We start from the raw sequence: 24162 nt of genomic DNA, 5'->3' as shown, positions 1-24162 counted from the left end.
CTAGCGGCCACTCGCAGCCTTCTCCCCTCCGCTCCTCTGCACGTGACCCGCAGAGGGCGCATGCGCGGGGCCTCACGGCCGCCCGGCCCCTTCTCCCCTCTGCACGTGACCCGAAAGGGCGCATGCGCGAAGCCCGGGCCCTTCTCCCCTCCGCTCCTCTGCACGTGACCCGCACAGGGCGCATGCGCGGGTCCTCGCGGCCGCCCGGCCCCTTCTCCCCTCTGCACGTGACCCGCATAGGGCGCATGCGCGGGGCTTCGCGGCCGCTCGTCCCCTCTCCCCTCCGCTCCTCTGCACGTGGCCCGCTTTGGGCGCATGCGCGGGGCCTAGCGGCCACTCGCAGCCTTCTCCCCTCCGCTCCTCTGCACGTGACCCGCAGAGGGCGCATGCGCGGGGCCTCACGGCCGCCCGGCCCCTTCTCCCCTCTGCACGTGACCCGAAAGGGCGCATGCGCGAAGCCCGGGCCCTTCTCCCCTCCGCTCCTCTGCACGTGACCCGCACAGGGCGCATGCGCGGGGCCTCGCGGCCGCCCGGCCCCGTCTCCCCTCTGCACGTGACCCGAAAAGGGCGCAAGCGCGGGGCCTCGCGGCCGCTCGGGCCCTTCTCCCCTGCGCTCCTCTGCACGTGACCCGCACAGGGCGCATGCGCGGAGCCTCGCGCCCTCCCCGGTTTCCCGGGTTTCCGTGGTTGGGGCCAAGATGGCGTCGGCCGGGCCTGAGGCGGCGGCGGCGTTGGGTCCCGAGGGCCGCCTGGGCGGGCTGGTCCGCCGCTTCGTGGGCGGGCAGCACGACGGGGACGCCGGGGACGTGGCGGCAGGTAGGCGGGGAATCCATCCATCAATCCATCAATCCATCAATCAAACAATCGCATTTATTGAGCGCTTACTGTGTGCAGAGCGCTGGACTAAGCGAGGGGCTGGACGAGCACGGGGAGATGATGATGAGCCAGGTCAAATCCCGGCTCCGCCAATTGTCAGCTGGGTGACTTTGGGCAAGTCACTTCACTTCTCTGGGCCTCAGTTACCTCATCTGTAAAATGGGGGTGAAGGCTGTGAGCCCTATGTGGGACAGTCTGATCACCCTGTGTCCTCCCCAGCGCTTAGAACAGTGCTTTGCACATAGTAAGCGCTTAATAAATGCCATTAAAATAAAAAAAAAATAATAATAATAGCAGTGATGGCATTTATTAAGGGCTTACTATGTGCAAAGCACTGTTCTAAGCGCTGGGGAGGTTACACGGTGATCGGGTTGTCCCACGGGGGGGCTCACGCAATTTTAATCCCCATTTGACAGATGAGGGAACTGAGGCCCAGAGAAGTGAAGTGACCGGCCCAAAGTCACACAGCTGACAAGTGGCGGAGCCGGGATTTGAACCCATGACCTCTGACTCCAAAGCCCGGGCTCCTTCCATTGCGCCACGCTGCTTCTCATTAAGCGCTTATTATGTGCAAAGCACTGTTCCAAGCGCTGGAGAGGTTACACGGTGATCGGGTTGTCCCACGGGGGGCTCACAGTCTTCATCCCCATTTGACAGATGAGGGAACTGAGGCCCAGAGAAGTGAAGTGACTTGGCCAAAGTCACACAGCTGACAATTGCTGGAGCCGGGACTTGAACCCATGACCTCTGACTCCAAAGCCCGGGCTCCTTCCACTGAGCCACGCTGCTTCTCATTAAGCGCTAACTATGTGCAAAGCACTGTTCCAAGCGCTGGGGAGGTTTTAAGGTGATCAGCCTGTCCCATGGGGGCTCATAGTCTTCATCCCCATTTGAAAGATGAGGTTTCTGAGGCCCAGAGAAGTGAAGTGACTTGCCCAAAGTTACACAAGCTGACAGTTGGCGGAGCCGGGATTTGAACCCATGACCTCCGGCTCCAAAGCCCCGGCTCTTTCCACTGAGCCACGCTGCTTCTCCGATGATGATGATGATCATCATCATCATGATGATTCATTCATTCAATCGTATTGATGGAGCGTGTACTGTGTGCAGAGCACTGGACTAAGCGCTTGGGAAGTACAAGTCGGCAACATATAGAGACGGTCCCTACCCAACAGCGGGCTCACAGTCTAGAAGGGGGAGACAGACAACAAAACAAAACATATTAACAAATTAAAATAAATAGAATAAATACGTACAAATAAAATAAATAAGTAGAGTAATAAATACATACAAAGATAGATACAGGTGCTGTGGGCAGGGGAAGGAGGTAAGACGGTGGGGGGGATGATGATGATGCAGTGCCCTCCGTTTCGTCATCACCACGCCATTTGTTAAGTGCTTACTATGTGAGAAGCAGCGTGGGCCAGTGGAAAGCTGTTGGGTAGGAACCGTCCCTATCGGCTGCCAACTTGTACTTCCCAAGCGCTTAGTCCAGTGCTCTGCACACAGTAAGCGCTCAATAAATACGACTGAATGAATGAATGAATGAATGGAAAGACCCCGGGCTTGGGAGTCACAGGGCATCGGTTTTAATCCCGGCTCTGCCACTTTTTTAACGGCATTTATTAAGCACTTACTATGTGCCAAGCACTGGTCTAAGCGCTGGGGAGGTTACAAGGTGATCAGGTTGTCCCACGGGGGTCTCACAGTCTTCATCCCCATTTGACAGATGAGGTCACTGAGGCCCAGAGAAGTGAAGTGACTGGCCCAAAGTCACACAGCTGACAAGTGGCAGAGCCAGGATTTTGAACCCGTGACTTCTGACTCCAAAGCCTGGGCTCTTTCCACTGAGCCATGCTGCCACTTGTCAGCTGGGTGACTTCAGGCGAGTCACCTCACTTCTCTGGGCCTCTGTTACCTCGTCTGTAAAATGGGGATAAGGACTGTGAGCCCCACGTGGGACAACCTGATCGTCTTGTATTCATTCTTTCAATCATATTTATTGAGCGCTTACTGTGTGTAGAGCACTGTACTAAGCACTTGGGAAGTACATGTTGGCAACATATAGAGACGGTCCCTACCCAACACCGAGCTCACAGTCTAGAAGGGGGAGACAGACAACAAAACAAAACATTTGGACAGGTGTCAAGTCATCAGAATAAATAGAAATGAAGCTAGATGCACATTATTAACAAAATAAGCAGAATAGTAAATATGTACTCCCCCAGCACTTAGAGCAGTGCTTGTCACATAGTAAGTGCTTAACAAATACCATCATTATTTATTAATATTACTGTTCTAAGCACTGGGGGGGATACAAGTTGATCAGATTGTCTCACATGGAGCTCACAGTCTTCATCCTCATTTCACAGCTGAGGTCACTGAGGCCCAGAGAAGTGAAATAATAAATAATGATGGTATTTCATTCATTCATTCAATCATATTTATTAAGCACTTACTGTGTGCAGAGCACTGTAGTAAGCGCTTGGGAAGTACAAATTGGCAACTTATTGAGATGGTCCCTACCCAACAACGGGCTCACAGTCTAGAAAGGGGAGACAAACAACAAAACAAAACATGTGGACAGGTGTGAAGTCATCAGAAAAAATAGAATTAAAGCTGAATGCACATCATTAACAAAATGAATAGAATAGTAAATATGTATAAGTAAAATAAATAGAGTAATCTGTACAAATATATGCAAGTGCTGTGGGGAGGGGAAGGAGGTAGGGCGGGGGGGTGGGGAGGAGGAGAGGAAAAAGGGGGCTCAGTCAGGGAAGGCCTCCTGAAGGAGGTGAGCTCTCAGTAGGGCTTTGAAGGGAGGAAGAGAGCGAGCTTGGCGGATGGGCGGAGGGAGGGCATTCCAGGCCAGGGGGAGGACGTGGGCCGGGGATATTTAGGTGCTTACTATGTACCAAGCACTGCTCTAAGCACTGGGGGGGATACAGGGTCATCAGGCTGTCCCACATGGGGCTCACCGTCTTCATTCCCATTTTACAGATGAGGGAACTGAGGCCCAGAAAAGTGAAGTAGTAATAATAATCAATCAATCATATTTATTGAGTGCTTACTGTGTGCAGAGCACTGTACTAAGCGCTTGGGAAGTACGAATTGGCACCATATAGAGACAGTCCCTACTCAACAGTGGGCTCACAGTCTAGAAGGGGGAAACAGAGAACAAAACCAAACATATTAACAAAATAAAATAAATAGAATAGATTTGTACAAGTAAAATAAATAAATAAGTAGAGTAATAAATATGTACAAACATATACGTATATACAGGTGCTGTGGGGAAGGGAAGGAGGTAAGATGGGGGGCATGGAGAGGGGGACGAGGGGGAGAGGAAGGAAGGGGCTCAGTCTGGGAAGGCCTCCTGGAGGAGGGGAGCTCTCAGTAGGGCCTTGAAGGGAGGAAGAGAGCTAGCTTGGCGGATGGGCAGAGGGAGGGCATTCCAGGCCCGGGGGATGACGTGGGCCGGGGGTCGATGGTGGGACAGGTGAGAACGAGGCCTAACGGTGAGGAGTTTAGCGGCAGAGGAGCGGAGGGTGCGGGCTGGGCTGGAGAAGGACAGAAGGGAGGTGAGGGAGGAGGGGGCGAGGGGATGGATGGACAGCCTGGAAGCCCAGGGTGAGGAGTTTCTGCCTGATGCGCAGATTGATTGGTAGCCACTGGAGATTTCTGAGGAGGGGAGTGATATGCCCAGAGCGTTTCTGAACAAAAATAATCCTGGCAGCAGCATGAAGTATGGATTGAAGTGGGGAGAGACACGAGGATGGGAGATCAGAGAGGAGGCTGATGCAGTAGTCCAGACGGGATAGGATGAGAGCTTGAACGAGCAGGGTAGCGGTATGGATGGAGAGGAAAGGGCGGATCTTGGCAATGTTGCGGAGCTGAGACCGGCAGGTTTCGGTGACGGCTTGGGTGTGAGGGGTGAATGAGAGAGCGGAGTCGAGGATGACACCAAGGTTGCGGGCTTGTGAGACGGGAAGGATGGTAGTGCCGTCAACAGTGATGGGAAAGTCAGGGAGAGGGCAGGGTTTGGGAGGGAAGACGAGGAGTTCAGTCTTGGACCTGTTGAGTTTGAGGTGGCGGGCAGACATCCAGATGGAGATGTCCTGAAGGCAGGAGGAGATGCGAGCCTGGAGGGAGGGGGAGAGAGCAGGGGCAGAGATGGAGATCTGGGTGTCATCAGCTTAGAGATGATAGTTGAAGCCTTGGGAGCGAATGAGGTCACCAAGGGAGTGCGTGTAGATGGAGAACAGAAGGGGACCGAGAACTGACCCTTGAGGAACCCCTACAGTAAGGGGATGGGAGGGGGAGGAGGAGCCCGCAAAAGAGAATGAGAATGAACGACCGGAGAGATGAGGAGAACCAGGAGAGGACGGAGTCTGTGAAGCCAAGGTCGGATAGCGTGTTGAGGAGAAGGGGGTGGTCCACAGAGTCGAAGGCAGCTGAGAGGTCGAGGAGGATTAGGACGGAGTAGGAGCCGTTGGATTTGGCAAAGCAGGAGGTCATTGGTGACCTTTGAGAGGGCAGTGTCCGTGGAATGTAGGGGACGGAAGCCAGACTGGAGGGAGTCAAGGAGAGAGTTGGCTAGATGCTTACTGTGTGTGACCTTGGGCAAGTCATTTAACCTCTCTGTGCCTCAGTTTCTCCACTGTTAAATGGGGATTTAATCCCTGTTCTCCCTCCTACTTAAAATGTGAGCCCTCTGTGGGACATGGACTGTGTCCAACTTGAAGAGTTTGTTCCTTCCCCAGCACTTAGAACAGTGCTTGACATGTAATCAGGCACTTAGTGCAGTACTGTGCACACAGCAAGTGCTCAATAAATGTGATTTAATGAATGAATAAGCACTTAAATACCATTTTTAAAAAGCATCCCTGGGTTGGCAGGGAGCCAACATCAGCCAGACTCAATCAATGGCATTTATTGAGAGCTTACTATGTGCAGGACACTACCAAGCACTTGGGAAGGTACAATACAATAGAATTAGCGGACATCAATCAATCGATCATATTTATTGAGCACTTACTGTGTGCAGAGCACTGTACTAAGCGCTTGGGAAGTACAAGTTGGCGACATATAGAGACAGTCCCTACCCAACAGTGGGCTCACAGTCTAGAAGGGGGAGACAGAGAACAAAACCAAACATATTAACAAAATAAAATAGAATAGATATGTACAAGTAAAATAAATAAATAAATAGAGTAATAAATATGTACAAGCATATATACATATATACAGGTGCTGTGGGGAAGGGAAGGAGGTAAGATGGGGGGATGAAGAGGGGGAGAGGAAGGAAGGGGCTCAGTCTGGGAAGGCCTCCTGGAGGAGGTGAGCTTCTCAGTAGGGCCTTGAAGGGAGGAAGAGAGCTAGCTTGGCGGATGGGCAGAGGGAGGGCATTCCAGGCTCAATCGTATTTATTGAGCCCTTACTGTGTGCAGAGCACTGTACTAAGCGCTTGGGAAGTACAGGTTGGCAACACATAGAGACGGTCTCTACCCAACAGCGGGCTCACAGTCTGGAAGGGCCTAGCAGTCAGAAGGTCATCATCATCATCATCAATCGTATTTATTGAGCGCTTACTATGTGCAGAGCACTGTACTAAGCGCTTGGGAAGTACAAATTGGCAACATATAGAGACAGTCCCTACCCAACAGTGGGCTCACAGTCTAAAAGGTAATGGGTTCTAATCCCAGCTCCACCACTTGTCTACTGGGTGAACTTGGGCAAGTCATTTCACTTCTCTGTGCCTCCGTTCCCTCATCTATAAAATGGGAATTGAGACTGAGCCCCACCTAGAACAGGGACTGTGTCCAACCTGATTTACTTGCATCTACCCCAGGACTTGGTACTGTGCTTGCTACGTTCCAGGCACTGTACTAAGTAAGAGCTGGGTGGATGCAAGCAAATTGGGTTGTGCACAGTCCCTGTCCCACCTGGGACTCCCAGTCTCAATCCCCATTTTACAAATGAGGGAACTGAGGCCCAGAGAATAATAGCAGGAATAAGAATAATGGTATTTGTTAAGCGCCATGTGCCAAGCACTGTTGGGTAGGGACTGTCTCTATATGTTGCCAACTTGTACTTCCCAAGCGCTTAGTACAGTGCTCTGCACACAGTAAGCACTCAATAAATACAATTGATTGATTGATTGGGAGGCCCACGTGGGACAGGGACTGTGCGCAACCCGATTTGCTTGTATCCACCCAGCGCTTAGTACAGTGCCTGGAACATAGTAAGCACTTAACAAATGCCATAATTATTATTATTGTTATTATTTCAGGGGCAGCTGAGCCCTGAGTAGGTTCTTGTTCTCGGAGCTTAGCCGGAAAGGGTGGGGCTGGGGGAGGAGAGGGAGAGATGCTGAACCCGGTTTGCAGAGCCCCTCTCTCCACCGGGCACCAGTCCCTAGGGTTTTGTTTGGGCAGCTGCTAGTCCCCAGGAGGGGAAAGGGGTGACTTTGGCCAGCTTCCTCAGCAGAGTTCCCGGAGTCCCGGCCAAGAGGCCGGAAGGGGCCTGGAGCAGGCCCGGCTCCTCCACGGCTCCGTGGGGTTCCTGTAAGGTCCCAGGGCCCACGCATCCCTCTCCCAGGTCTCCCAGACCCTTTCAGTGTGGGCGGCGGGGAGCTGTCGTGGATTTCTTCCAGGCTGGGGAAGGAGGGCCTTGCCAGATCCCCCACCCTTCTTGTCTTTTCTATAAACTGCCAGCGCTCCCCTCCCCCGTGCTGCCCCCCCAGCTCGCCCCAGGGGAAGAGGGCTACGGCCGAGCCCTCCACGGCCTGGTACAAGGAGCCTTCCAGCCGGTGGGTGAATTGGTGCCAAGCACGAGCGGCCTCAACCCGGACGGAAGCCCCCCGGCCTGCCGTGTTCCTCAGGAGCCGTCCGGAGGGCAGCCTGAGACCGGTCATTGGCAGGGTGGGGGGGCATCGAAGGATCGGAGCCCGGGCCTCCAGCCTGGGAGTTCCAGATTCTACCTCTCCAGCCCAACCTCCAGTTTCCATACTCTGCCGGAACGAGCTATCCTCTGGTGCCTGTTTCCTGTGGAGTACCAGGACCGCATCCCCGGAGCACCGGGAGCGTGCCCCCTCGGTGCCGGGCAGGAGCGCTCACAGTGCTGAAGAGAGCAGGGAGGGTGATAGTTGTGGCTCACCTCTCTTTCCTCTGTCTCCTCTAGAAGTGACATCTGGCCGCTGGACGGTGCTGCAAGTGGTGGAAGCGCTCGGGTAGGAGACACCGCCTGCTTTTTCCCTGCCCCGCGTGTCCCGGATGCCCCGGCGTGCCCCTGCCCGGCAGCTCCAGGAGCCTTTAGGGGCAGCTCCTCTACCCTTAGGAGATGCCACCCCACCCTGTTCGTCACGCCTCAGGCAGCGTGGAGCCTGCCGGCGGCGGCTCTGATCCAGGACCGAAGCCCCGCTGTGGGGCCCGTGCGCGGGCCGGACTAGTTGCCGGTTCCAACCGAGCACAAGCTCTTAGGCCTTTAGGACCCCTCCCCGCCCAAGTGGGTATTTCTGGCCCCCACCTTCCAGTCTGCCTGCTGCCTCTTGCCACTCCACGGCAAGAAGTCCCAACCCCGGTGGAAGTGCCCAGCTAGGCCGCCCTCCCACCCGCAGAACCCCGTTTCCTCCTTCGGGCTGTTGGCGAGGTGGTCCCGAAGTGCTTGGCCTCCTGCAAGGCTGAGATTCCCCTCAGGGGAGTCCTCCAGTGAGAGGCCGTCCCTGGGACCCAAACAACATAGAGTGGGGAACGGCGTGGGAGTCGGGACCTGGGTTCTAATCCCGGCTCTGCCCCTTGTCTGCTGCGTGACCTTGGACAAGTCACTTCACCTCTCTGGACCTCAGTTTCCTCATCTGTAAAATGGGAAATCAGTACCTAGTCTCTGTCCCCCTAAGACTGTGGAGCCCTATGTGGGACAAGGGACTCTCTGACCTAATTATTATGAGTCTACATCAGTGCTTAGCACAGAGTAAGTGCTTAACAGATACCATTATTACTAACATTTAAGCCCCTCCAATCCCCTTCTCCCACTCCCTTCTGCATTCCCTGACTTGCTCCCTTGGTTCTTCCCCTCTCCCATCCACACATCAATTATTTACATATCTGTAATTTATTTGTATTGATGTCTGTCTCACCCCTCCACACACCCCCAGACCGTAAGCTTGTTGTTGGCAGGGAATGTGTGTCTTTACTGTTGTATTGTACTCTCCCAAGCACTTTGTACAGTGCTCTGCACACAGTAAGCGCTCAATAAATACTATTGAATGAATAGTAACAGGAGGAGTATTGGTACCAAAATGAGGACAAAAGTTTAAGGCTCTCCAGCCCCCTTTTCCCCATTGGTAGTGGGTTGCTACTTGAGTTTTCCATTCCCTGCATTACGCTTCCCTCTTCCTCATTCCTAGACAGGTAAGGGACTGTATGTACCTGTATATATGTCTATATGTTTGTACATATTTATTACTCTATTTATTTATTTATTTTACTTGTACATATCATCATCATCAATCGTATTTATTGAGCGCTTACTGTGTGCAGAGCACTGTACTAAGCGCTTGGGAAGTACAAGTCGGCAACATATAGAGACAGTCCCTACCCAACAGTGGGCTCACAGTCTAAAAGAATAATAATGGCATTTGTTAAGCGCTTACTATGTGCGAAGCACTGTTGTAAGCGCTGGTGGGGGGAGACAAGGTGATCAGGTTGTCCCACACGGGGCTCACAGTCTTAATCCCCATTTTACAAATGAGGGAACTGAGGCTCAGAGAAGTTAAGTGACTTGCCCAAGGTCACACAGCTGACAAGTGGGGGAGCCGGGATTCAAACCCATGACCTCCGGCTCCCAAGCCCGGGCTCTTCCCACTGCGCCACATATCTATTCTATTTATTTTATTTTGTTAATATGTTTGGTTTCGTTCTCCGTCTCCCCCTTCTAAACTGTGAGCCCACTGTTGGGTAGGGACTGTCTCTATATGTTGCCAACTTGTACTTCCCAAGCGCTTGGTACAGTGCTGTGCACACAGTAAGCGCTCAATAAATACGATTGATTGATTGATTGACGGAGAGAGGAGAGAGATTTTTTCCTTCTTGCTTCAGCCTCAGTGATCACATTCCCAGAGCACGTAACGGACCCAGTCCTCCTTTACTGTGGCCACATTCCCAGCCCAGCCCTTCTCCGCTGTGGCTGCCGTCTCCGGCCAACTCCCTGTACAGTCGCTGCTTCCCAGGGGTCTCATGATCAATCGTATTTCATCATCAATCGTATTTATTGAGCGCTTACTACGTGCAGGGCACTGTACTAAGTGCTTGACAGGCGGGTCTCCTGGCCCCAGGGGTCACGACTGTTGCCAACTTGTACTTCCCAAGCGCTTAGTCCAGTGCTCTGCACACAGTAAGCACTCAATAAATACGATTGATTGGATGATTCCTGAGCAGGCGGCTCGCCCCGACACTGGACACCAAGCCGCCGCCACCGTGGTCTCTGTCGGGGTCACATCCCGCCGGGTTTCCTTCCCCTGCGGGAGGTCTCTCGCCGGGTCCCCATCCGGCCGTCCCTTGGGTCCGGTAGCCCCTCGTGGAATTGCTGGAGCCGGGCGGTGCCCTCAACCGCGGCCTCTCCCCCAGGTCCTGCCTGGAGAGTCCGGAGCCGCGGACCCGCTGCCGGGGAATCCAGCTCCTGTCCCAAGTGCTGCTGCAGTGTCATCCCCGGCTCCTGGAGGAGGAAGGTACTGGCCCATTCGGCACAGCCGGGGCTTTCCCTTCGAATTCCATCCTTGCGGGAGGAATTCTGGTGCCCGGACACCGTAGGCTGGTTGGAGGTGGGAGGGGTGTGCCGGTCTCCAGTGGGCCTGTGGCACGTCTGGCTGAAGGAGCGCCGATTGGGAATCGAGGCAGTTGGATTCCAGACCTCCTCCACCGCTGCCTCGGCGGGCCTGAGGGGCTGCTTCCGGACAGCCAGTCGTGACCGAATGATTAAAAGCAGCACGGCATAGTGGATAGAGCATGGGCCTGGGAGTTGAAAGGTCATGGGTTCTAAGCATTGGAGTGATAATTGTGGTGTTATTTATTAAGCGCTTACTAAGCGCTGGGGTGGTTACAAGAAAATAGTAATAATGGCATTTATTAAGCGCTTACTACGTGCAAAGCACTGTTCTAAGCGCTGGGAAGGTTACAAGGTGATCAGGTTGTCCCATGAGGGGCTCACAGTCTTAATCCCCATTTTCCAGATGAGGGAACTGAGGCCCAGAGAAGTGAAGCGACTTGCCCAAAGTCACGCAGCTGACAATTGGCAGAGCCGGGATTTGAACCCATGACCTCCGACTCCAAAGCCTGGGCCCTTTCTATTGAGCCAAGGCACGGTTTATTAAGCGCCTACTAAGCGCTGGGGTGGTTACAAGAAAATAATAATAATGGCATTTATTAAGCACTTACTACGTGCAAAGCACTGTTCTAAGCGCTGGGAAGGTTACAAGGTGATCAGGTTGTCCCATGGGGGGCTCACAGTCTTAATCCCCATTTTCCAGATGAGGGAACTGAGGCCCAGAGAAGTGAAGCGGCTTGCCCAAAGTCACACAGCTGACAATTGGCAGAGCCGGGATTTGAACCCATGACCTCCGACTCCAAAGCCTGGGCCCTTTCTGTTGAGCCAAGGCACAGTTCCTGTCTCACATGGAGCTCACAGTCTTAATCCCTGTTTTACCGTTGAGGGAACTGAGGCCCAGAGAAGTGCCTCAGAGATTTACCCAAGGTCACACAGCAGACAAGTGGCGGAGCCGGGATTAGAATCCAGATCCTTCTGACTCAATCAATCAATCGTATTTATTGAGCGCTTACTGTGTGCAGAGCATTGCACTAAGCGCTTGTACTAAGACTCCCTGGCATGTGCTCTTTCCATTAGGCCACAGTCCTTCTCACTGTGTCTGATCTGGTTATTTTTCATATCAGCACAGGTCTGGGTCTGTTGTAAATCGTTACTAAACACCGTCATCATCATCAATGTTGCTGCTGGGGCCAGGGGATGGGGTGAGACCTTCCCAGACTGAGCCCCTTCCTTCCTCTCCCCCTCATCCCCCTCTCCATCCCCCCCATCTTACCTCCTTCCCTTCCCCACAGCACCTGTATATATGGATATATGTTTGTACATATTTATTACTCTGTTTTACTTGTACATGGCTATTCTATTTATTTTATTTTGTTAGTATGGTTTTGTTCTCTGTCTCCCCCTTTTAGACTGTGAGCCCACTGTTGGGTAGGGACTGTCTCTATATGTTGCCAATTTGTACTTCCCAAGCGCTTAGTACAGTGCTGTGCACATAGTAAGCGCTCAATAAATACGATTGATGATGATGATGATGATGATGATGATGAGGTCTTCCCCTTTGCCGGCTACCGATACTAATGTCTGTCTCCCACTCTAGACTTTAAGCTGTGCACAGGAAACGGGTCTACCAACACTGTGTTGTATTGTACTCTTTCTAAGTGCTTAGTACAGTGTTCTGCGCACAGTAATTGCCCAATAAATGTCATTGATAATTATGATGATGACCGTGACCTCGGCTGTGCTTCTTGCAGTGGTGCACCTGGTCCTGTTCTATGAGAACCGGCTGAAGGACCACCACCTGGTGACCCCACCTGTTCTGCAGGGTCTGCAGGCGCTGGTGAGCTTTGCTTCCCTGCCCCACGCCCTATTGGCTAAACCTAGGTGGGTGGGATGGGGACCCTCTGTCCTCGAAGCCCTCTTCCCAGCCGGGATGATGTTTGAGGCATGCTGACTCAGTTTCCAGCTTGGGGAAACTGTTAATGGACCTTGGGTGTCCCCTGACCCGGCCCAGCCCAGGCTCACGTCTCTCCCCCCTTCTCCCTCCGACCACCACAGAGCATGTGTGAGGTCCTCCCCGCTGGCCTGGCCGTCTCGGTGCTCAAAGCCATCTTCCAGGAGGTCCACGTGCAGGTGAGTGTGCCAGCCCCTCCCTGCTGCCCCTCTCCTGTTCTCCCAGGATGGCAGGCCTCTGAGGGGCTGGGGGGTGACCACCCGGGGCCTGGTCTGCTCTCCCATCCGATCCAGGCCGGACGAGGAGACCCGAAGCACCAGGGAGGCCTCTGGGAGGGTCTTGGCTGCCTTTCAAGTTCTGGAATGTGGATTGTTAGCTGGACCGATGGAGGGGGGCAGGCCTGAATGTGGATCCGGTGGTGGGGATGGAGCCAAGTCCTCTGAGAGAGGCTGGGGAGGGGGCTGGGGTGGACTCCCTGGGTCGCCTTACCTCACCTTGCCACCCCTCCCTCTCTAGGCCCTGATGCAACTGGACCGCCACACTGTCTATAGCATCATCACCAACTTCATGCGCACCCGGGAAGAAGGTGAGTGGAGGAGGCTGGGGCCCCTCAGCCCCCTATTCTCCACGTCCCTGCTCCCTCCCTCCTCCATCCCTACCTCTAACATGCGCTGCCTCCACCTCCTTTTCCTGCCTCTCCCCAATCTGCAGAGGATGAAGGGCTTGTGTCTGGGGAGGCGGGGGGCGGGCCATGATGGGGGCTAGGGGCATTCAGCACATGAGGGTGAGAACTTGGGGGAGAATGAGGCAGCGAGAGGGAGCAAAGCTGTCAGGGCTGGCGGTCCGGTGAGGAGATCTAGGCTGCCAAGCCCTGCGAGCTGCGTGAGGCTGATGTTGCTGTCCGCACAACACCCACCTCTGGCCCACTAGAACCCCGCCCCGGGGAGACAGAAGCTCGCCCCATGGCCCCCCAGGGAGACAGAGGGCTGTACCCCGGTGCTCCTGGGGAGACAGAAACCTGGCCCAGCCCTCTGGTGAGACAGGCATAGAGAAGAGGAGCCCAGGCCCAGGGGAGAGAGGCTGACACTTTACTTCTTCCCTCCCCAGAGCTGAAAGGCCTGGGGGCCGACTTCACCTTTGGCTTCATTCAGGTAATGGATGGAGAGAAGGACCCCCGCAACCTGCTGGTGGCCTTCCACATTGTCCACGCCCTCATCTCCAAGGACTACAGCCTAGGTGAGCCCCCGGGGGCAGGGCCGGCCCGGGCCCTAGAATCGGCTGGGGGCTGGGGACCTCTCCCTGACCTCTCCCGGGCCTGTGTCTCCAGGGCCCTTCGTAGAGGAGCTGTTTGAGGTGACATCCTGCTACTTCCCTGTGGACTTCACCCCGGTGAGTGGCTCCTCAGCCTGGCGGTGGAGGGGGTCTGAGGGTGAGGGTTTCAGGCAGGGATTTCTGCCTGATCTGAGCTCTCTCGGGGGATGACTTCCTTCCTCTCCCCCTCGTCCCCCTCTCCATCCCCCCCATCTTACCTCCTTCCCTACTGCAGCTGTATATATGTATATATGTTTGTACGTATTTGTTACTCTATTTTACTTGTACATATCTAGTCTATTTTATTTTGTTAGTACGTTTGGTTTTGTTCTCGGTCTCCCCCTTTTAGACTGTGAGCCCACTGTTGGGTAGGAACCGTCTCTATATGTTGCCAGCTTGGACTTCCCAAGCGCTTAGTACAGTGCTCTGCACACAGTAAGCGCTCAATAAATACGATTGACGATGACTTGTCTCTTCAGGAGAGCGTGGCCTCTTTCCGCCACCGAGCCGGCCCTTCTCTGCCTTTGGGTCTCTCAGCATGTCCAAGATCTCCCATCCGTTCATCTCCCCCGATTCCTGCCCCTCCGAGGTCTCCACTTGTGAGCGGGCCACCTCGCTGTTCATCTCCTTGCCGGCCAAAGCACAGCTTGCTGCCGGGAGGGCACTGAAACCCGAAAAGGGCGCCTGGGAACCGGGAAGGACCCTAGGTAACTCGACAAAACGCGTATGTGCGCGTACAAACCGGAGGCTGTTCTCTTTCTGCTCCAGCCAGCCAACGACCCCCACGGCATCCAGCGGGAAGACCTAGTCCTGAGCCTTCGGGCCGTGCTGGCCTCCACCCCTCGATTTGCTGAGGTGGGACTGCCCCCGACGGGGGGAGGAACTGCAAACTGCTGCCCTCACGCTCTCGGCACCCTCCCCACCACCCCCGGGACCCCGAATGCTCCCCTGCCCCTCTTGGGGGCTTGAGCACAGGACAGGACGGGCCGAGCATACTCCATATTTGATCCTTTCTCTGTGACTGCCCCTGCATTCTGCGGCAGAGAGAACTTGGTAGAAAGCCGAGCTGGTGGCTGCTGCCTCCACCCTCAAGTACCTCCTTTTCCCTTGGGGCAGCCGGTAGGATCCGAGTTGTCATCTGGGCCCGAGCCTGGCCTTGTCAGCTCATCGCTCCCCCACCCGCCTTGGCTAGCTGGCCGTGACCTGCCAGGGCTGGTTGCCTTGGGGACTCCAGGTGCCGGCTCGAAGTGGTCTCACCACAAGCCTGAACCCTCCTGTTTTCTTTTCCCCTCTCTGCGTCCCCCTCTCCCTCTAGTTCCTGCTGCCCCTGCTGATCGAGAAGGTAGACTCCGAGATGCTGAGTGCCAAGCTGGACTCGTTGCAGACCCTGGTGAGAGATTTCAGAGCTGCCGGGCGGGCGGTGACCAGGTGACAGGGTGTAGAGTGCAGCGATGCGGAGGCGGGGATGCCAGGGAGCATCGATTCAGCCTTGCCCCTCCTGGTGTGGGCCTGGACCTTGGGGTTGGAGAAGCAGGGTGGCTTAGTGGAAAGAGCACAGGCTTGGGAGTCGGAGGACATGGTTTCTAATCCTAACTCCGTCACTCGTCTGCTGTGTGGCTTGGGCAAGACGCTTAACTTCTCTGTGCCTCAGTTACCTCGTCTGTAAAATGGGGATTAAAAGTGAGCCCCATGTGGGGCAACCTGATTACCCCGTATCCACCCCAGCTGTTAGGACAGTGCTTGGCACATAGTAAGTGCTTAACAAATACCATTGTTATTATTATTATTGGGCAGCATCTTGGACTGAGCTCCCTGGGATACTGATCCTCCTCTCCCCATCATCCCTGCCAGTGGGCGTGGGGTCCCGGGATTGGGCGTGGGATCCCGGGCCGGGTGCACGGGGACTGCCGGGGTGGGAGGGGCTGAGCAGGAGTGTGGGAGGACCCGGCCCGTGTTCCCCGACTCCAGAATGCCTGCTGCGCCGTGTACGGGCAGAAGGAGTTGAAGGAGTTCCTTCCCAGCCTGTGGACCGCCATCCGCCGGGAGGTGAGTGTGGCCGGTGGGCAGGCCGAGGGCGAGGGCGAAGGGCGGTCTCCACGGGGCTACCCCGGTCAGCGGACCAGGGAGCGTGAGGGGAGCGACGTCCCCGGAGCGTGGGGGGTTCACCAGCTCCCGTCCTTCCCCTCCACCCCAGGAGCTGAGCGAAGGCAGGATGGGAGGGAGGGCGGGCAGGGCAGGGGTCCTCTGGGCCTGCCGGCTCAGCTTAGCCGCTGTGGGCCCACCCCACCAGGTGTTCCAGACGGCAAGCGAGCGTGTGGAGGCGGAGGGCCTGGCGGCCCTGCAGGCCATTGCCGCGTGCCTGTCCCGCTCGGTGCTGGGGGCCGACTCCGAGGACCTCCTCGACTCCTTCCTCGGCACCGTCCTGCAGGGTAACGGGAAGGGGCAGTGGGCAGAGGAACTCCTGGGGGAGTGGAGCCCCGGCCGGGAATTCCCGACCCTGCCGGGGGTCAGGTGTATGGTCGACACCAGAAGGGCTGCGGAGGAGTCAGGAGGGAACTGTCCCCGCCGACGGGACCCCGCCCAGGGCACTGACGGGCAGCCGCCTCCTCTCCCAGACTGCAGGCACCACCTGTGCGAGCCGGACATGAAGCTGGTGTGGCCCAGTGCCAAGTTGCTGCAGGCGGCGGCCGGGGCCTCCCCCCGGGCCTGCGACCACGTCACCGCCAGCGTGCTGCCCCTGCTGCTGGACCAGTACCACCAGCATAGCCAGGTGGGCGGCTTCACGGGCAGGGGGGCACCGGACGCGACTGGCTCCCGCACCCACGCCTTGCCGGAAACCCGGCGAGTCCTGACCCTGGCGGAGCGGTGGGTTTCAGGGCGGGCCACCCCAGGCCTGCCAAGTGCCCTCTGACCCGGGTTCCCTCTCCCCTGTAGAGCAGTCAGAGGCGGACAATCCTGGAAATGCTTCTGGGCTTCTTGAAGCTGCAGCAGAAATGGGCACGTGAGGACGAAGGTGTGGGCCGGGGCCGGCGGGGGACTGCTTGCGGTTGCCGGGCTCCGTGGGGCGGGCGAGCCGACAGGCTGCCGGGCCCCTCCGAGCCCCCTTCGCCAGCCTGCCCAGGCCTTGGGAGCGGTTGCTGGGGCGGCCCCGTGGCTCCTTCCGAGTTTCAGAGCCTCCGCCTCCGCCATTTCTCCTCCCGGCCCCGGGCTGACACGGCTGTCTGTTTCCTCTGCTCCACCCAGACGACAGGCCTCTGAGGGGCTTCCACGCCCCGCTGTGCTCGGTGGCGTTCTCTGCCCTGACCGACCCCAGTGCCCTGCTCCGGGAGGTCGGCATCCGCTTCCTCACCACCCTGGGAGCCCAGCCAGGTGCGTCCGGGAGAGTTCGGGCTTCTTTCCTGGGGATGTTGGGTGTGAGGGGCAGACCCGGGCCCCCCCGCCCTGGCATGACTCTCGCTGGGCTTTCCAGAGTCTCCCTGGGAATTGTCGGAGGCCTGTGGGGAGGGTGGGAGAGAAGAAGGCTGTGACTTCCCCCTCCCTGGGTTGCAGGGCTTCTGTCCGCCGGGGATCTGGAAGTGGTCGTGGAGCACCTGCAGCGGCTGATCTTCCTGACGGAGGACTCCCAGAACTGGTGACGATGGAGGGCAAAGTCCCCCTTTGAGCGGGGAGGGTTTACCCTGGGCCTGGGGCCGGGCCCACACCTGACCCGCGCTCCAGCCTCTGCTCTCCCTTCGCCCCAGAATGCCCTCTCCGGAGCTGCCCTTCTCTGGAAATGACCGCCTCCTCCAAACCTTCCTGGCAGTGAACTGTGCCCTTCCTTGCATGGCGCGAAGAGGGCTTTAGGATCCCCGCACTCACAATTACCAGATAGTAATAGCGGTGTTTAAGCACCTACTCTGTGCCAAGCCCTCTGCTAGGCACTGGGGTAGGTACAAGATCATAATAATAATGATGGTATTTGTTAAGCGCCTACTCTGTACCAAACACCGTTCTAAGCGCTAATCACGGTTCATCAGGTCTCAAGTGGAGCTCACAGTATAAGTAGGAGGGAGAGCATCATCATCAATCGTATTTATTGAGCGCTTACTATGTGCAGAGCACTGTACTGAGCACTTGGGAAGTACAAATTGGCAACATATACAGTCCCTACCCAACAGCGGGCTCACAGTCTAAAAGAGCAGGTACTGAATGCCCATTTTGCAGCTAAGGGACTGGAGAAGTGACTTGGTTGAGGTCACCCAGCAGGCAGGCGGTGGTCGGGATTCGAACCCAGGTCGTCCGACTCCCAGGCCCTTGCTCTTTCCGTTAGACCACACTGCTTCTGAGCTAAGGTCCCGGTAGGAGGGGACGCCTGCCAGTAGCCGGGGCTCAGCTGGTGCCTTTCTCCTGGCAGCGTGGCAGCCATGGAAGCGTCAGGGACACTGGCTTCCCTGTATCCGGAAGCCTTCAGGCAGCACCTGGTTCCTCGGCTCGCGGAGGAGCTACGTGCAGGTACGAGCCGGGGTTGGGATCGCCCCTCGCCCCCTGTCCCCCTCGCCCTCTGGTAGACGTGTAAGATGGGAAGGAGGTTGGCAGAGGCAGGGCTCAGAGCCCGCCCCCAATCAGCCGTGCCCACGCTTGGCTTTCAGAAGTGACGGAGCTGGCGGGTGGGGACAAGCCCTCTCGTTGTGCCCGGCGCCTGCGTTGCTTGCAAGCCCTGTCAGCCGTGTCCACACACCCCAGCCTGGTGCGGGAGACCCTGCCCCTGCTGCTGCGGCACCTCTGCCAGTTGCACCGAGGTGATGGGACCGGGCAGGGTGGGCAGGGCCGCCTAGGTTTGGGTAGGGCCTCCTCGGTGTGGCCATCAGTGGGTGGAATTTATTAAGCGCCTACCGGGGACGGCGCAAGAGACTGAGCGCTCGCGAAAGTACCGCAGAGCAGCGCGAGTTGACGCGATCCCTACCTTTAAGGAGCTCGTAGTCTAGCCGGGGAAGTCTCAAGAAGGAAGAAGCCAGGGAGCCTTGGAGGGTAAGGTCACCCAAGGCCCGGGCAGGCTCAGCCCAAGCCGGCCCGCTCCTGGCCGCCGGCAGGGATTGTGATAGGAACCAAGAGCCAGGTCGTGACAGGTCTCGGAGGAGCAGAGTTACTGTTTCGACTGGGAGGTGGCCGGAGGGCGGACGGCAGTCTCTGAAGCCACGTCCCACGCTTGCGACGGGAAGAGGGGACGTGACCCCGGCCTGGTGTTTCCGGCCGCCGTCGGGGGAGGCATCAGGCGGTGGCGGGATTTGAAGGCCGTTCTCCCCACAGGGAATGTGGCTGCCGACGCCAGCGAGGTCATCGCCGTCTGTCGCAGCCTCCAGCTTGTGGCTGGGCAGTGCCAGCGGGACCCCGAGAGCTGCTGGTATTTCCACCAGACCGCTGTGCCCTGCCTCCTCGCCCTGGCAGTGCAGGCTTCCATGCCAGGTGACCCCCACCCCCGCGACCTGCTCCTCTCCCTCTACAGCTGTGGAGTGGGGCCCTCCTGCCCCCCTGTAGACTTGGCTGGTTTTCTGCAGTCCCGTCGTGTCAGGATCGGGCCCGGCCCCAGGCCCTCCCTGACCTTGCTGATACAGGACGGGACTTGACCTGTCTAGGCCCTATCTGGTTTCCGTTTGGCCGCCCGGCCAGGACAGTGCACTGAAGCGGTGCTGTCCTGCTCAGCAGCCTCGCACCCAGGCTGGGGGCAGATGGGGAAGAAGCAAAGTTCTTTGAAGGTTCATTTTGAGTCTGTCTTGCCCGGGCTGAGCCAGAGATGGAGCTGGGACCCAGTGCGTTTCCTCCTCTTCCTCACAGTGGAACCAGGCAGCCCTGGACGGGGTGGGGGCAAAATACTCAGGACTTGAGGCGGACCGGGTTTCTGCCCGTTAATGTTGAACGAGGGCATCCCTGGGGAGGGGGCGGTCTTTCCCCTGCCCCTGAAATGTCCTCATCCTTGGGTATGTTCCCGGCCCTGATTTTCCCGCACTGGCCTTTTCTTTTAGAGAAGGACCCCCCGGCCCTGGGGCAGCTGCCGCTGCTGCTAGAAGAAGAAGTCTTGGCTGCCATGGTTTCTGTCATTAGCACAGCCAGTACCCACCTGAGCCCCGAGTGAGTGCCCTGAGCCACAATCAATCAATCAGTCGTATTTATCGAGCGCTTACTGTGTGCAGAGCACTGTACTAAGCGCTTGAAGTACAAGGTGGCAACATAAGGCCCAGCCGCTCTTTTGGGGGGTGACCCCAGGGAGGGGCACCCAGATCTCCCCTTCCCACTGACCCACTCGCGGACACACCACCCCGACCACATTCTGGGTGGGAGGGGGCCAGATGGTGGGGTTGGCAGCAGACTTCCTGGGTGACGAGCGGGCACTCCGCCCCCAGCCTGGCTGCCCGCAGTGCTGCCCAGATCGTGCCCCTCTTCTTGGACGGGGATGTCTCCTTCTTGCCAGAGAACAGCTTCCCCTGCAAGTTCCTGCCCTTCCAGGTGAGCACTTGCCCCCCTCCCGAACCAGTGGGGCTCAAGTCACGGGTCTGGGCTTCCCTCTCCCTCGCCTGCTGGCCACTGGGGTTGGCTATGGGCTGTGGTCACCGAGCTGCTGCTTGTCTCCCCTTCTCTTTCCCCCCCTCCCAGGGTCAACATTGTCCTCCAGGGCAGAGGCGCCTGGTGGCCCTGCTCATGGCCTTTGTCTGCTCCCTGCCCCGGAGTGTAAGTGAACAGAATAGCACGTGGGGGCTTCGGGACCATGGGCGGGGGGATCCCGAGGGGAAGACCCGGTGGCCGGGACGTTGGCACGGCTGACGTTGACATGGTCTCTTCCCCTCCCAGCCGGGGGGCCCGGGCTGGAGCAGCGGGCACGCCCGTCTGGGGTGCCCGGTCGAGCGTGGAAGCTCCGGCCCTGTCACATAGCCAGGTGTTCCTCAGGTGGAGATCCCTCAGCTGGACCGGCTTCTGCAGGAGCTGCTGGCCCTGAGCTGCAGCCAGGGCTGCCCCTTTTCCCGCACCGCCGCCGCCAAATGCTTCGCGGGACTGTTGAACAAGCACCCGGCAGGTATCCCGGCTCAGTGGACGACCCCGAGGCAGGGAGAGGCAGGGAGCGGGGTTTAAGCCTTGGTCCGGCTGGGCGGTGGTGGCGTATGGCCCGGGGCTGCCTGCCGGGAAACCAGGCGGGGAGGGAGCGGGGGCACTGAGGACCGACCCCCTCGGCACCTTCCCCTCCCTCTTAGGACAGCAGCTGGATGAATTTCTACAGGAGGCCAGAGACAGGGTGGAAGGCGGGCTGGCCCCGGGGCCCCAGCGGACTCCGGCCTTCACCCTGCTCCTTTGGGTAAGGGGGCGTGCGGGGCCGGGCCGGGGCAGTGGACGGGCAAGGGGCTGTGGGTTGGAGTGCGGGCCGCCGGGCCTCTGCCGCCAGTAAGAGCGGCTCGTGCCTACAGGTCACCAAAGCCCTGATCCTCCGCTACCATCCCCTCAGCTCCTGCCTCACGGATCGGGTAAGAGGGGAACCGGGGCGCACGGGAGCGGGTACCCCCCCCCCCACCCAACCAACCAGGTCCGCTTCCTTCTTCTGGCTCTGGCTGAAGGCTTTCCTTCTCCCCCCCCCCCACCCCACAGCTGATGGGCCTCCTGGGCGACCCGGAGCTGGGCCCCACGGTAGCCGATGGCTTCCACCTGCTCATGACCGACTCCTTGGATGTGTTGCACCGGGCGGGCCACGCCGACGTCCGCCTCATGTTCCGCCAGCGCTTCTTCACCGACAACGTGCCCGCTCTGGTCCGCGGCTTCCACGCTGCCCACCCAGGTCAGGCGGGGCCGGGATGGGCCTCTGGGGCCTCTCCCTGCTTCCTTCTCCCATCAGCAGCAAGGTGGTTGGCCAGCCGGCCCCCACCCCTGCGCCCTGGCCAAGTCCCTGCCCCCTCCCGGTGCCCGCCCTGCCCGCCTCGGTCAGAAGAAAGAGGGCCGGTTGGGGGGAGCCGTCGAGATAACTGACATCCCCCCGACCCCTGGCTCTTCCAATCCCTGCAGAAGTGAAGCCGAACTACCTGAAGGGCCTGTCTCACGTGCTCAACAGTCTGCCCAAACCCGTGCTCGTGCCGGAACTGCCGACGGTGAGGAGCTGCCCGGGGCCTCCGCGCGGCCGAGACGGAGGGCGCGGGGGAGGTGGCCGCGGGTGCCCTGAGACCCGTCCCGTTGCCCCACAGCTACTGTCCCTCCTGCTGGAGGCCTTAGCCTGTCCGGACCGAGGGGTCCAACTGTCCACCCTCAGCTGCCTGCAGCCCCTGCTGCTGGACGCTCCCCAGGTGATGAGTCTCCACGTGGACACGCTCGTCACCAGGTTCTTGAACCTGAGCGGCAGCCCGGCCATGGTGAGTACGCCTGCCACACGGCCCCCGGGCCTCGCCCGCCTATCCTCCGGGCCGGGCCGGGCTGGGATCTCCCCCCCGGCCTCCCCCTTCACCTCCCCGCTCTGGCTTCCAGGCAGTCCGGATTGCGGCCCTGCAGTGCCTCCACGCTCTCACCAGGCTGCCAACCCCCGTGGTGAGTCCCCCTCGCCCCCGTTTCCGCTCGTCGGCCCGAGGGCGCGGTGTCCTCACCTCTTGGTTGGCGGTCGCCAGCCTCCCCGAGCCCCTGGTGAGCCAGAAAGGGTAGCCCCTGCTGAGTCCCCCGGTGATCTCAACTCGAACCCAGCCCTTGGCCTCCCCTCACAACCTCCCGATGCCAGAGGAACAACCTGGGGCCCATTTGAGGCCGCCGTAGACCGGCCCCGGCAGGTACACATCCCGCGATTCCCCAGCTCTTAGCCAGGAAGACTTTAACCAAAGCTGCTTCGGAAGAGAGGAAGTATCCCGGGCTTCACCCCCGACGGCCCAGACCATTGAGGGTCGGGGGGATGTAGAGCACAGCACGGGGCTCCTCTCGCCTCTGCCCTTGGGCAGGAAATCCGCCGGTACCCCGATAAGGATATCCAGCTGCTGCCTCCTCCTCCACAGCTGCTGCCCTACAAGGCGCAGGTGATCCGCGCCTTGGCCCGGCCCCTGGATGACAAGAAGAGACTAGTGCGTAGGGAAGCGGTGTCGGCGCGGGGCCAGTGGTGAGTGACTTAGGGGGGCCCCCGGTGTAGCCCGTCTGCCCCCTGTCCCGCGGGTTCCTGCTGGGGAGTGCTAAGTGGGCGGGGGGAGCCCCGCGGGGGCCGGGCACTCGGCCACCTTGTCCCCCCCTCCCGCAGGTTCCTGCTGGGGAGCCCGGGCAGCTGAGGCTCTGGCCCTAGACCCGCCTGCAGATGGACGATCTAACCCGGACTGACTAGGGGGCCTGGCCCTTCCTCTGCCCCGCAGGGCAAGTGTGCCCACCCAGGGGGAAGGCCTCCAAGCCTTGGAGCCTGGCACGCGGGAGCAGGAAGCTGGCAACCTGGACTGCTAAGGGATAGCGAAGGGGTGCACTGTGTGTGTGTGTGTGTGTGTGTGTGAGAGAGAGAGAGAGAGAGAGTGTGATGTGCACGCACACCTTCCAACACCTGTGAAGAGAAAGGCTGGAGCCTTCAAGGCTTAAAGCCACTGTGTCGGAGGTGCCAGCCGGTAAATGAATAAACCTCTTTTGGTAAAAATCGATTGTCCCCAGGCCGGGACCCAAGCTGAGCCTGTTCTTCGTGCAAGGACACACACTCTTCCACTGGTATGTGGAGGCAGAGGGGAGAGCCCCCAGACCTATCACGACACTCACCCCCCAATCCCAAGAGCCCAGGCTTTGGAGTCGGAGGTCATGGGTTTGAATCCCGGCTCCGCCACGTCTGCTGTGTGACCTTGGGCAAGTCACTTCTCTGAGCCTCAGTTACCTCATCTGCAAAATGTGGACTAAGACTGTGAGCCCCACGTGGGGCAACCTGATCACCTTGTACCCTCCCCAGCGCTTAGAACAGTGCTTTGCACATAGTAAGCACTTAACAAATGCCATTATTATTATTAGACCTGGTCTAAGAGAGGCCTAAGGCTTTAGAGAAGCAGCAGCATGGCTTAGTGGAAAGAGCATGGGCTCTGATTCCAGCTCTACTACTTGTCTGCTGCATGACCTTGGGCAAGCCACTTAACCTCTCTCTGCCTCAGTCACCTCATCTGTAAAATGGGGATCAAGACCGTGAGCCCCACGAGGGACAACCTGATTACCTTGTATCTACTCCAGCACTTAGTAAGTGCTTTATAAATACCGTAATT

General features: G+C 58.1%; 1 protein-coding gene across 2 annotated transcripts; it reads left to right on the top strand.

Moving 5' to 3' along the window:
* The first annotated feature begins 698 nt into the window (after positions 1 to 698).
* On the top strand, positions 699 to 23400 carry MMS19 (MMS19 homolog, cytosolic iron-sulfur assembly component). 2 transcript variants are annotated; one of them, XM_038743992.1, is made up of 31 exons: positions 699 to 816; positions 8059 to 8107; positions 10503 to 10603; positions 12450 to 12535; positions 12754 to 12828; positions 13166 to 13235; positions 13757 to 13885; positions 13977 to 14038; positions 14729 to 14815; positions 15276 to 15350; positions 15929 to 16006; positions 16251 to 16389; positions 16576 to 16730; positions 16895 to 16973; positions 17204 to 17329; positions 17510 to 17591; positions 18354 to 18451; positions 18589 to 18738; positions 19247 to 19402; positions 19960 to 20065; positions 20338 to 20440; positions 20588 to 20662; positions 20879 to 21005; positions 21181 to 21281; positions 21391 to 21447; positions 21569 to 21755; positions 21980 to 22062; positions 22156 to 22320; positions 22433 to 22492; positions 22945 to 23045; positions 23181 to 23400. In XM_038743992.1, exons 1-31 carry the CDS (start codon positions 699 to 701, stop codon positions 23206 to 23208), a joined length of 3108 nt encoding a protein of 1035 aa, XP_038599920.1. In that variant the 3' UTR covers positions 23209 to 23400. The 2 variants fall into 2 exon arrangements, with proteins under 2 accessions (XP_038599920.1, XP_038599921.1); XM_038743993.1 differs by lacking the exons at positions 699 to 816; positions 8059 to 8107; positions 10503 to 10603; positions 12450 to 12535; positions 12754 to 12828 and having other exon boundaries at positions 13164 to 13235; positions 13801 to 13885.
* The last annotated feature ends 762 nt before the right edge of the window (positions 23401 to 24162 follow it).

The sequence above is a fragment of the Tachyglossus aculeatus genome, chromosome 3 (assembly GCF_015852505.1).
Source record: "Tachyglossus aculeatus isolate mTacAcu1 chromosome 3, mTacAcu1.pri, whole genome shotgun sequence".
NCBI classification, from domain to species: domain Eukaryota; kingdom Metazoa; phylum Chordata; class Mammalia; order Monotremata; family Tachyglossidae; genus Tachyglossus; species Tachyglossus aculeatus.
Note: the sequence above shows the minus strand (reverse complement) of the source record. Positions and strands in the feature narration are given on the sequence as shown.

What these genes read in the sequence shown, in the direction of transcription:
- MMS19 (XM_038743992.1), top strand. Translation starts at nt 699, where the DNA reads ATGGCGTCGGCCGGGCCTGAGGCGGCGGCGGCGTTGGGTCCCGAGGGC. An exon ending in TGGACTCGTTGCAGACCCTG is followed by an intron (nt 15,351 to 15,928) that starts GTGAGAGATTTC and finishes CCCCGACTCCAG; the next exon opens with AATGCCTGCTGCGCCGTGTA. An exon ending in GCAAGTTCCTGCCCTTCCAG is followed by an intron (nt 20,441 to 20,587) that starts GTGAGCACTTGC and finishes CCCCCCTCCCAG; the next exon opens with GGTCAACATTGTCCTCCAGG.